General features: G+C 34.1%; 1 protein-coding gene and 1 pseudogene across 1 annotated transcript; both read right to left on the minus strand.

Annotated features, from left to right (window-relative positions):
- Window positions 1-445: 445 nt before the first annotated feature.
- Window positions 446-5,055, minus strand: LOC132061177 (uncharacterized; annotated as a pseudogene).
- A 442-nt stretch (window positions 5,056-5,497) lies between these two features.
- LOC132059440 (cytochrome P450 71AU50-like) lies at window positions 5,498-7,715 on the minus strand. The gene is made up of 2 exons (XM_059452064.1): window positions 6,706-7,715; window positions 5,498-6,233 (listed from the first exon to the last, which is right to left on the minus strand). Exons 1-2 carry the CDS (start codon window positions 7,585-7,587, stop codon window positions 5,622-5,624), a joined length of 1,494 nt encoding a protein of 497 aa, XP_059308047.1. The 5' UTR covers window positions 7,588-7,715; the 3' UTR covers window positions 5,498-5,621.
- Window positions 7,716-13,175: the final 5,460 nt, after the last annotated feature.

The raw sequence follows: 13,175 nt of genomic DNA on the forward strand, positions 1-13,175 counted from the left end.
ATAGAAGTTATCTCATTTATGTTTATGTAGGTGCAGATCTAGTCTCAAATTCATTATTCAGCCAGAAACCTGTGACTCTAGAAAGCGAAAAGCAAATCAGTATAATTAGTAAGGGGTAATTCTTTAATCTAATACTTTTTTGAGTACTTACTTCGGAAACAACACTTGGTTCACCAGAAGGGCCTTCTTTTCTACGTTGCTGGTGAACTTCTTCTTGATGGCTTTGAATAAAAGTATGACATATTCTACTATTATGTCCTATTTTTCCACGTTTGCCGCATTTCTTCTTTTTGCCTTTTCTGGATGCTTTCGATAAGGTATGCTTTTTACGCTATGATTCTTTTGAAATTGTCTCATCAGCTCCTCTCTTTCATAGCTTTTTCGGTCTACCTGGTGGGGTTTTGTATTTGGGAGGGAGTGGTGGTTCTAATCCTGTCGTGGGCCACTATTCAAAGCTATTAATTGGCAAGATAGAGGGCTCATAACTCTTCATATACTGCTCAACTGTGTAGCATTCATGAACGTACATTTCCGGTTCATCCTTTTTAACCCAAATAGCTGCAATGACATACTGACAAGGTATTCCAGTCAAATCCCATCTCCTACAAGAACATGTCTTATTCTTAAGATCAACAGAGAATAGTCTAAGATAGATGTCCTCAGTTTGATAATGGAATTGGTCAGATTTAGTGGCAGTACTTTCAGCAGCCTTAGTTTTATTTTCCTCTAACTTCAACAAGATCCTTGGACAAATTTTGTGGTCATGTTTCATCATGTTAACTCTATTCTTCTGCAATCTTGACATCATGTACATCCTGATTGACTCAAGCATTGTCAAAATGTGTTGTCTCTTGCAACCAACAGTACACTATTAAATGATTCACATATATTATTTAATAGCATATCACATTTTGTGAAAGAAGAAAAAAATGCCCTGGACCAATGAATAGGAGGCTTATTAATGAACCACTTAGCGGCTTCTGGATCCAGTTTTGTCATTTCTTCCATAGCCCTGGAGAATTCACGTTCACTAGTTTCCCTTGCAGCTTTCCATAAGACATCCTTCAATTCTTGCCCTCCAAAACCTTCACTCTTGAAGTTGCTGTGTAGGTGCCTCACACAAAACCTGTGTGCGACATTTGGAAGTACTTCATCAAATGTAGGAAGTAGACCTTTTTGCTTATCAGAAATAAAAGTCCATACAAATGAATTTTTTGAGATTCCTAGGTCTTCATCAAGAAGGGTGAGAAACCAACTCCATGTTTCCTTCAATTCACCTTCTACTACAGCAAATGCAATGGGATATATGTTGTTATTTCCATCAATACCTACTGCTATCAATAGTTGTCCACCCTTTTGATGTCCTTTCAAATGACATCCATCAACCCCTATAATAGGTCTACGTCCAGCTAAGAATCCTTGTTTACAAGTTGCATAACAAATATAGAGCCTTAAGAACCTTTTCTTGCCTTTATCTCTTATTTTTGGATTATCATCCAGCTTCAAGATATATGTGGTCCATGGATTACTTCTTCGTAGCTTAGCACAATAGTCCCACAACATGTTAAACTCTTCTTCCTTAGTCCCAGTGATCAAATCCATTGCTTTTCTTTTTGCCTTATAAGATTGATATCTACTAATTGTACACTTGTGAGTTCTCATCACATGAGCTTGAAATTCTTTCACATCCCAGCTAGGATTAATTCTAAACTCTTCTTTGTACTTCTTAGCCAAAAATCCAGAGTCAATTGTCCTGTTATCTTTTTGGTTGCCACATGAATGATTAGGGCCTATTGTCTTGATCTTGAAAGGTTCATCTTGATTAGCCTTTGATGCGAATATGAAACAGTTGCAGCTTGACACCTTACAAATTGCTCTGGACCTCCTAGTTTCATTCTTTAAAAACTTAATTTCTTTTCTCTGCTTCACAGCATGTACTTCCACTGCCCATTTAAACTCTTTACTATTACTAAAAATCATATCAATCTTAAATTCAAATTTGGGATCCTCCAAATCGTTGCTTGGATTAAAAACAATGGATCTTTTAGGGTTATCATCATTATCAGAATCTCCTTGCAAGCTCATTAATTCCTCGTCTGATGAAACAAAATCATCTTCTTGAGTGTGATTAGGAAACTATGCAAGCACATTTGAGACAACTCCAAAATTCGGGCTTTTCTTAGTTCCACAGACCTAATTAGCTTTGTCTTTTCCTTTGACAACAATTGACTTTATAATAGATTCATTGGTTTGATCTAAGATCATGTTATCTTCTTCCACAGGATAGTCAGAGTCATGGAATGACTCACAATCTTCACTTGTAGCATCACTATCATTATCTTCTTGTATGACATTCACATCTGTGAAGCCTTCTTCACTTTGTAGTTGGCCCTCTAAATCATTCACATCATAGCTCCATTGCTCCTCATTTGTATGCTCAACAAATATTTCCACTTCTCTATTCTCGGGTAATTCATAGATGAGGTTATTTATATCTGAATCAGTTGTTAAAGAGTCTTATACTAGTCTCAAAATGAGGTCCAAACTTGACCAAAATTTTTACTTTTCTATCATCCACTTTCAACTTTTTCATACATTGTCTCATCTGAATAATAGAGTTTTCATCTCCCTTACAATAGTCATAGTAATCTATTCTTCCGCCGATATAATCCATCTTTGGCTCAAACACCCACCTACCCATATAATGCAGCTTAATTGCAAACATATCTTGATCCTCACTTTCATCTGTAAAGAGATTTAAAAAGGACAATGCTTTAGTTTCATTCAAATAAACTAGATATGGATTTTGTGGAAAGATTAGGGTATAAGTTTCGTTGAAACCAAGTAAATATAGTATTAGCACATGAGCATATACAATCATGAAAATCAGAATCATCTGCAAAAATATTTAAGGTCATTTTCAACACTTAAATTATCTATTCTCCGCAACTGTTTACTGGTTGTTACTTGATCAAAAAAAAAAAAAAATTGTTTACTGGTTGTGTTTAGTTAAGCAATCTTTTATTGACTTTACCTCTTAATGGGATATTCTTAGTGTGACTTCAAACTTTTTCATGGATTATATTGACAAGGTATTTTATCACCACCCAGAGAAGATGAGGAGAAAGAAGTTCATAAAAGGAAGGGGTATTGCAGAGAAAGCCACAGTGTGCCCATGCTTGCTTCAATTGGGTCTTGCAGCTATAAGTATTGCAATAAATATTGTCGTATCAAAGAGTACAATAACTGATATATTGTACTTCATCTTGTAATTTATTGTCAGTAAACCTTTGTGCTTCTTGACATAGTCATTTTTCAAATTAAAATAATTTAAATTATTATTGTAACATAGATAAAGATGACATCTTCCTTTACACTATTCAGATCTGAACTCTTACTAGTAGGAGTTCAATAAGAAGATAATTGGAAGATTTCAGAGAGATACAACTCAATTGAGTTCGACAAATTATGACAAACAAATGTTATCATCATAGGGTTCCTTATGATTCTCGAAAAGGAGTCCAAAGGATTTGAAGATCATCATAGTACAAAGTATTCTAGTATATGCGTTGACGGACTCGTGAAATCTTAGACTAATTTACATAAAGTACTTACAGGATGGGGTGAAGAGTAATCCACTTTCGGAACGCAATTCCATGTCACAGAACAAGGATTATCGAGTACTTTTGATATGTGTAGAATTAGGGTATGCAGAGCAGTTTATATCGCAGAAACCATAATTTTTTAAATACCTAAAGTACCCTTACTAGCCACTAACGCTCTGTTTAGTTTTACCAAATCCGTTAGTCATCGGACTAAAATAGCACATATTGCTTAACTGAATGTCAAAAGTGCTTAGTCGGATATCACAAGGACTAAAACTGGAATTACGCGATAACTCAGGGACTAAAAGTGCCGTTTTTCCTATAATTTTTTTGTTTTGTTTTCTTACTTTCTTAGTACATAGTATGGTTACCGTTTTGCTCGGGCATTTGAAAAAATAATGACCTTTTCTATTTTGTTGTTTAAATTATGTTCCCCATTAACTCAGTGGGTAAAATTTGTCCGCAAGAAAGAAAAATAAGTTATTGAACTGCTTTTAAGGACGCAATTTAGGCATTGATGTACAAGTTTGACCATCTTGGCACAGCAAGTTCTCTTTGGGATGGAAAGTTCCATCTTCTCATCATTAGTAGGTTCAACTGGATTATTTAAACTAAAAGTACATGTTAGTGTCAAAAAAAAGATTTTCAACTTGCATTAAGTTTAATTGAATATGACACAACTTTTAGATCCTTTTGAAAGGGATTGAAATCGTCAATCTTTTTGTTATAGCAGGTTCAGATGCAATTTGGAACTTTCGTGGTCACTGAAGTATTAGTTTATTGCTAGAACTAGAAAGTCTCTATTTTTAGTTTTGTCAAATATAGGTCATTCAACTATTCACCAATCCATTTAAGAGTTTTTTTTATTATAACTATTAAATTGTCCCTAGTTAGTGGGGGTGTTATATCACAAGAGGAAAGCTTGATCATACCTCAAAATACAACACACAAAAGGAGGGTTAGCCCGTTAGGAGATTACTATCTATAAACTAACCTCTCCACATCTATGAACAAGTAAATTGTTCGCCTTATCTTGTTTGAGTCTAATGGATGGCTGTTGGCTTTTGTCCAATTGATAAGGGCCCTTTGCTCCATTAGAAAAAATGTTGAAAAGAGTCGAATACTTGGCTATTACGGCTAGTGTTTGCCAATTTTGCCGAGTAATCCGCAACCATATTGGCCTCCCTTAGACAGTGACTAGCTTTAACATTAGCATGTTTCATCATTTGTTGAATCTTCTCAATAGTTAAGTTGAGCTTGAAGTTGCATTGTCTTTCACCTTGAATCAATCTCCAAAAGGAATTAGTTGACTTCCAGCCCATGTCGAACAGCCATAGCTTCCGCTTCTACGCTGCTGCCACACGTAACAGGGGAATAGAAAGCCATCCCTCAAGACACCTCCCATTCCAGCTCTTCCAGTTGTCGTACAATAGCTCCCATCTGTATTCATCTTTAAGATTCACTTTCACTATATTCAATTGTAATTTTTTCACATTACTTGAATAGCATGCCACATAACTTATTTGTGGGATCACTTTCACGCCCAAACAAAACTGAGACCCATTGAATCCACATACTTGACCTTAAAATTAAAAAAACAAACACTCAGTCAGCACCCCGAAATTGGACAGTGTTCATCATATACGTTGAGGGTTGTGTACCCGCTTGCTAGTAATAGTAGTAGATGTGTTTGACCTCATTAAGATTATAAGGTAAGGTCTAGCCCCCCTACCTTTTACTTATTCTTTTTTCAGATTCTTTTATTATTAATAAGGCCACTTAGGGTAAATACCCAATTGGTCCAATACTCGCGGAAAAAAAAATATATGGACAGTGTTCTAGTTGCATTAGGTTTGAATCTAACAGTCTATGAATGCTTACAATTATATCACTTTCCTATTGAAATGTGAGATCTGAAATCGATTTATTCAAGTGCCTCACACATATCCAGAACAGTTGCTTAAATACATGAAAGTTACATGGTACATATACAAGAAAATGCTTAATTTAAATCAGCTATTTTAAGAGTCTATAAGTAGGAATTGCCATTAGATGCTTTGCTCTACAAGTTACTAATCCAAATTGCTCACTCATGTCCAATTCACTAGGCTGCATACCATTTGGAAGTTCCCAATCAAAGCAATGCACCAATTGCGCGACCACAAGGCGAACAATTATGATCCCCAACTGCATTCCAGGGCAACTTCTTCTACCAGAGCCAAATGGTAAAAGTTGAAAGTCGTGTCCACGAAGATCTATGCTGCTCTCAACGAATCTTTCTGGCAAAAACTTGTCCGGTTCAGGCCAAGCATTAGGATCCCTTTGAGCTGCGTATATATTGACAATAATTCTCGACCCCTTTTGTACAAAGAAACCATCGACAACGCAGTCTTCTATGGACTCATGAATCAGTAATGGTGCAGCTGAATGTAGCCTGAGAGCTTCCTTGATTACCATGTCTAAGTAGTTTAAATTTTCGAGGTCAGATTCTTTTACCATTCTATCAAGGCCTACAACTTCTTCTAACTCTTTTTGTAGTTTCTTCATTACATGAGGATGTCTGAGTAGCTCAGTGAGTATCCATTCTACAGATGTTGCTGAAGTGTCCATTGAAGCCATAAGCATGTCCTGCAACACAAAATTTGTCAACAAAAACGTGGATTAAGCAAACTAAAGTTGTAACGACGACAACAAAGTAAGTATTTCTCAATTCCAAACAAGTCGGGATCGGGCATACGCGTAAGCTTACTTTCCTTGGGAGCAGTAGGTTGACAACCAGCATAAAACTAGTCAGTTTACTATGAATTCTCACAAACAGAAAACTAATGTAGTAAAAATACTAAGCTAATTTGAGCTTCTCATTTTGGACCGTCAGCCGAAATTAATTACGGGCGAAGCCAAAATATATAAAACATTTACACGGATTATGTTTATTATATGTATATTTATGTATATAATATGTGCATTTATGTATATAATATGTATATTATATGTATATATACTTAATATGCAAAACATTTACATTTGCCTGCATGCTAGAATCTGTTATTGCTGCTAAATTAATCACCAATTAAGTATCTGGATCAACGGAACTACATACCAGTAGGACAGCTTTGACATGGCGTGGATCGAACTCGAATCCAGCTTCACCTGATTGCATAATCTCCATCATCGTGTCTATAAAATCCTTAGTTTCCCTCTGTTCCTTGGACTGAACATGTTCTTCTATAATCTTCTCAAGAAATTCATCAAAAACCTTAGAAAGTGCCTTTAGCCTACCAGTAATTCCCTGGAGGTCCAAGACACCAAGATAAGGAAAGAAATCACCAAGATTTGGTGTTGCTGCTAGATGTACAACTTCTTGAACTAAAGACTTAAAACCCCTCTTGTCCAAATCTTCATCCATAAACTTTTTACCAAAAACCATTTGGCAACTCAAATTAGCGTTCAAGGACGAAACTTTTGCACTAAGATCAACAGCAACATGTTCATTAGCAGCCTGTTTGATCGATTTAACCAAAAGGGAAACTTCTTCCTTTCTTGAAGGTTGATATGATTTGATTTTCTGGCTACTCAAAAGGTTCAAAGTGCACAATTTTTTCATGTTCCTCCAATAAGATCCATATTTTGAGAAAATCAAGTTCCTCTGTCCATAACACACATGTTGAGAGGCTTCATGATGAGGCCTACTAGCAAATACATGATCATAGGTCTTGAGGACTTTTTCAACTGTATCAGGGGAAGAAGCAACAATTGTTGGTACAAATCCAAGTTGGATGCGCATGAAAGGGCCATATTTTTTGGCTAATCTATGAAAATCTTGGTGAGGATTTTTGCCTATCAAATGAAGATGTCCCAAAATGGGAATTCCCCATGGACCTGGTGGAAGTTTTTTTCTGTTCTTGATATTTAGTAACTTATTCAACGTGTATAGGATTATAGCTACTATTATTGTAGTGAATGTAGTCCATGTGAAAGCCATGATTGGAAGCTACAATAGCAAAGTTTTGTATGTAGAATATCTTCTCTCAAGGATAAAGGTGGAGAATACTTCTTATAAACGGGAGATTGACAAAAATGGTTCATCGTGTTTGCGAGTAGGTTTAAAATAGCCATTAAAGTATTGCTCTGATCAGTTTGATCCTTTAAGTTTGCCAAAAGTGAGTATTTTTTGTCTACATTAAATATTAACAAACTACGTGTTAGATTTGACGAAAATTGTGGAAAAATAGATTTAATAAAGAATACTAGGAAAGTCCCATCAAATCTTAAAAGTTGCAACATAAAAAATTATAAAAAAAAGAATAAAAAAAAAAAAAAACTATCCTAGGCACAAACAATAGATCAGACATAGCAGAAATTTCACCTAAAAAACTGCACCTGAGATAGGAAAAGACCAAAAATGACAAACTTACAAACATTGTACCTCCGAGTGTGAGCTTCCCCTAAATCTTTTTTTAAGAGACCAAAAATGACAAACTTACAAATGTTGTACCTCCGAGTGTGAGTTTCCGCTAAATCTCTTTTTTTTTTTTTTTTTTTTTTTAACAAATGTAGGAGGCATAGTTCTTCAAATATTTGACGGAGATCAAAAGTGTTAACTTTTGACAACCTTAAAGGACCAAAATTGTTCAAAGCATATTTAAGGGACTACCTTAAACCTACTCCCATAGCCCCGACCCCCACCACCCCCCGGCCCCCCTTATTCAATTAATTAATACTCCAGTTACTGGAACAATAAAATTAAATATGAAAAGTGGTGAGTGGCTCTTCAATTATCTTAAATGTCAAATATTTTAAAACAGACTTAATGTATTAAAACGACTAGTATTTAAAACTAGATATATTATACAGAAAAGGGCCAAAATTACCCCTGAACTTTGGGAAATAATTCATCCATACCCTTCGTTATACTTTAGGGCCAATTATACCCTTACCGTTATACTATGAGGTCAATTATACCCTTATGTCTAACAGCTGCCACGTGGCATCATCCCAGCCTTCAAAATTATTTTCTCCTCAAATAATTTTTTACCCACTAAAATAACCCAACCCGACCCGATATATTTTTTTTTTCAACCAAGGGGTAATGGGTTGCGTCCGTATCACTTTGGCTGGAAAAAAAAAATTCGGGTCGGGTTGGGTTATTTTAATGGATAAAAAATTATTTGAGGGGAAAATAATTTTGAAGGGCTGGGATGATACCACGTGGCAGCTGTTAGACATGAGGATATAATTGACCTCATAGTATAACGGTAAGGGTATAATTGACCCTAAAATATAACGAAGGGTATGGATGAATTATTTTTCAAAATTTAGGGGTAATTTTGGCCCTTTTCCGTATATTATATACTTTGAGACTGCCAGTAGCAATTCTTTAATTTGAGTTTCCCAAAAGGAAAAGTGACAACTTTATATTGGAAATCGAGAAATATCTAAAGGAAGGAAAAGGACAGCATTTCTGGAAAGAGGATGAGAAAGTAGACAAAGGAAAGATTAGAATATCCTGGTGGCCAACTGAATAGTACATCTTGTAGCCACCAAAAAATAATAAATTACAAATAATTGCAATTCTGATATAGAATTTATTTGTTCTAAGCTTTCGTAACTTTTAACATTCCGCAATAGAATTTTTTAATAGGGATTTAGGACTCATTTGTTTGCATTTAATGGATGTCTGATTCTTAATCATTCAGATCTCAATCATTAAGTGTATTTATTTTTCATGTCTGGATGTTAATCATTCAGATTCAGCTCATTAAGTGCATTTGTTTATTACCTTTTAAAAAGTTCTTAATGGGTTTGAATAGGTCTGAATAAATCAGATCTGTAACAAAGTCTTAACACAATTCAAATTCTCAAATTATATACGGCTCTATTTCCGCCAAATTTCACTTCCTCATTTGCTTCCGTGCAAAAATAATTCACGCCTCCCTTTCCTCTCGACAACCAAATCTTTTTCTTCTTGAACTGGTGTGACTGTAATATTTACAAGTGTCAATCAAATTGTTTGGTTGATATGAATTTGACTATCATAATGGAACTGTACATGGCGGCAATATTATCAAGTACTGGCAGTACATAGAGGCACCTTCGATAAGATCTTCATTCAACTTTTTTCCTCATCAATTTTCCTTAATTTGGTTATTCGACAAATTTGATATTTCGTGTAAAAGTGTTGTTGAAACATTAAATATTCATTTATATCTTCGTAATATTATTTTCTATCAAAAAATAATTTTATTTTTTCAGATATGATATTTTGTATAATGTTCTATTGATATAATGTTTAACTAATTTTATTTAAATTTTATATTGATTATGTCTAGAAAGATAAATTATGCACATTCGTATATTGAAAACAAACGGCCTTAATAATTTAGTGTTCGGATCTAGAAACGCATCTTAACAATTCGGACGTGTATTCGATTCATATCTTAATCTTAATGCACATCCTAATATTCAGATGTGTATTCAGATTCAGATGTCTGAATCTTAATGGAAACAAATGAGGCCTTAGAGTGTGTTTGGTAAGAAGGAAATGTTTTCTTAGAAAATATTTTCTTTGAAAACAAGTGGGTTTCTCACTTATTTTCTAGTGTTTGGTACGTAAGTAGGAATATTATCCCAAGAGTATTTATATGTAATCTAATAAAATATTATGGGGGATAGGGTGGGGAGTGGGGGTTCGGGGGTGGTGGGGGGTGGGATGAGCAAGGGTTGACCGGTTGAGGGTTGGGGGCGTTAGGTAGGTGGAGAGGAGAAAATGAACTTGGAAGTCGCTATAGAACTTGTTTTCCCTATTTCCATTAGGGAATTCATTTTCCTTATTTTTATGGAATTTGTTTTCATAGGGAAAATCTTTTCGAAAAACGTTTTCCTTCTTACCAAACATACCTTTAGTGCAAATTGCCTAAAAAGTAAACTTAAAGGACCATTTTTGGTACTAGTTGCTTGGTATTATGAAAAAGTCAAAGTATCTTTCTTCTCTAGATATTAATCACTCATAACTAGGGTCTAATTTCGAGGACAGAGTTAGAGTAATAAAATGGAACATCTCAAGATATTTTATACTCCACTTGCCAAATACAAAGATAGATATTTAAAGTTAGATATTGTTAGGATTTTCTTGAATAGGTGTGAATGGAAAAAGAATAGTTGTGACTTTTCTGATAAGGCATAATGACACCTGTTCATACTATCCTTTGTTGGCTATAATACTTAGTCATTCCATCAGCTTTTACTTACGAAAATTCTGATTGTCTTCTTTTTTCTTCTTGCACAATAAAAATTCTAGTGTGATTTACGGTTCTTCTAGTGGTTCGCCATTCACTTTAGGGGTTTGAGGTACCGCTATGCTAGTGAGTTAATTCATTCTATCACTTGGGAGGATATATTCCATAACCTCGGGTACTTGATAATAATTTCCCTTAAGGAAACACCGTGAATTCAGTGGGCTCAATTTATTTTCCTTTTCTTTTCAGATTCCGCATTAGATTGTTTCCTCTCTTTTTAGATTCTGTTTTAGATTATTTTTTGAATACAGATTGATAAAAATCTTAAGGAAATTATTAGTTTTATATATTATGTATTCTATTAATCTACTAGAATCTTACTCTTTTGATAAAGAAGAAAGTAATTTTTCTTTAGAAATAAAAAATACTCTTTCCTGAGTTATAAAGGTATTCTTTCAAAAATAAAAGTACTTTTTCAGTTATTCTACCCTGGTTTTGAAGACTAAACCTTGATAAGATTGGTAGTCAGGAAGAAGAAAGTTACTCTTTTCAGAATAGGAAAAAATACTCTTTCCAGAAGAACGAAAAATAAAAAGTCTTTTCAAAGATAAAAAAGTACTATTTTCATAAGAAAAAACGGTACTCTTTTTGGGGACTAAAACCTTTGTGGTTTTCTACTCCCCTGTATGGAAATTAAAATCTGCGTGATTTTCTACTCCAAGTTACTATTCGGTTTAAAGAAGATAAAAACTTTACCGATTTAGTAACTTTTAATTAGCTTGAAGATATAAAATCTTCGTTGGTTGTTTATTCGGTTTGAAGAAGGTAAAAACTTCTCCGTTTTATTAAATCTGTTTGTGTTAGAGATTATTCGATTTGAAGATATAAAAATTTCGCCTTTTATTCTCGATTAAGAAAAACCGGTAGATAAGAATCGGAATTTAATTTCGATTGGCGGCATCAAACAAAACTATTCAACCATGGAACATGTTTCTTCATTGTTGTATTAATTATTATAAATGACGTTGGTGTGGTCAGTCACATCGTTGAATTAATATTATGACACCAACAAAATATGTTGATGGCATTGGTTTATTCATCAACTAATTGTGTCGTTTAAGAAAAGGGTATCAGACGTGTATCTTTTATTTTGTTTGGGTATCACGTTTTTCCTTGGACAATCTAACTGTTAAAGTGGTAAATTGACATGGAGTACTCCTGCAAGCCATTTGTGCATTTACTGCAAATTTGGAGGGAGTACTACTCTTTGCACAAGAAGAAACTAAAGAAAATGACACTCATGTGGGCTCTTCGGTTATGCATTCAAAGGTTTGGAAATTGAGAATCAATTAATTGTGATAAGAGGTCTTTATGACTTGTGACGAAGGGGGTTGTTAGTTGGTCTAACCAAATTTGTGTTTTCAAAAGGCACGTATATATTTTTAAAAAATAATAATAATAAAAAAAAAAGCAGATCAATTTGTTGGGGGAGAAAAAAAAAATTCATCAATTGTGAAAAATTTAATGTCCCTCCGGTTTAAAGTTCGTGCAAATGCGGCACATGTCACAGAAACACGTGCTTTGCTTCAAGGATGAATCAATTCAAGAACAAAGCAATAAAAATCGGGTTCTACTTTCTTTACTCGCTCGTCTTTTATTTTCTACTCTTTATGATTTATGAAATTCGTTTTATAAATTTTAGGGTAGACATTTATTATTTGATGATCTCAAAATATATTCTATTTGTGTGCCATAAAATTAATTAGTTGGTATATAATGTGGTAGCGTGCACGAATGTGTGGAATAATATTTTCAAGGTAGTAAGACATGATTTAGGCTTACATTAATACTTGAAAGTTATTCTTGAGATCATAAAAATAATATGTATATATTATTTTGGGTTAAACAATTAGATGAATTACCCTGGAAAAGAATTGTAAAAAATTTATTTTATTTTTGGATATATGTCAAATTTTTGAAATCTATCAAGAACTATTCTTTAAGATGAAGAAGAATGAAACATCTTCTTTGATTCCTAGACAGTCACTATCTTTGGGTTAAATGTTCATAGACAGAGTATTTCATCACATTTACAGCGAGTGATCAGTGAAGGACGGAAGTTGAATTTGTCTGACAAAACTGCAGCGGCAATTAAAAGTGAAATGAACAATAGGCATTTTGTTCCATACTTATGTTAAGGTTACTATCTCAATTAAGTATAATGATAGTGGGTAATATTTTTTTTATCCGTTCCAAATCTGTCCCGTGTGAAGGGTATATTGACCATGTAGAATGGAAAATATATCATGGAATTTTTAAGCAATATTTGGTGACT

The sequence above is a fragment of the Lycium ferocissimum genome, chromosome 6 (genome assembly GCF_029784015.1).
Source record: "Lycium ferocissimum isolate CSIRO_LF1 chromosome 6, AGI_CSIRO_Lferr_CH_V1, whole genome shotgun sequence".
In the NCBI taxonomy this organism is placed as follows: Eukaryota; Viridiplantae; Streptophyta; class Magnoliopsida; order Solanales; family Solanaceae; genus Lycium; species Lycium ferocissimum.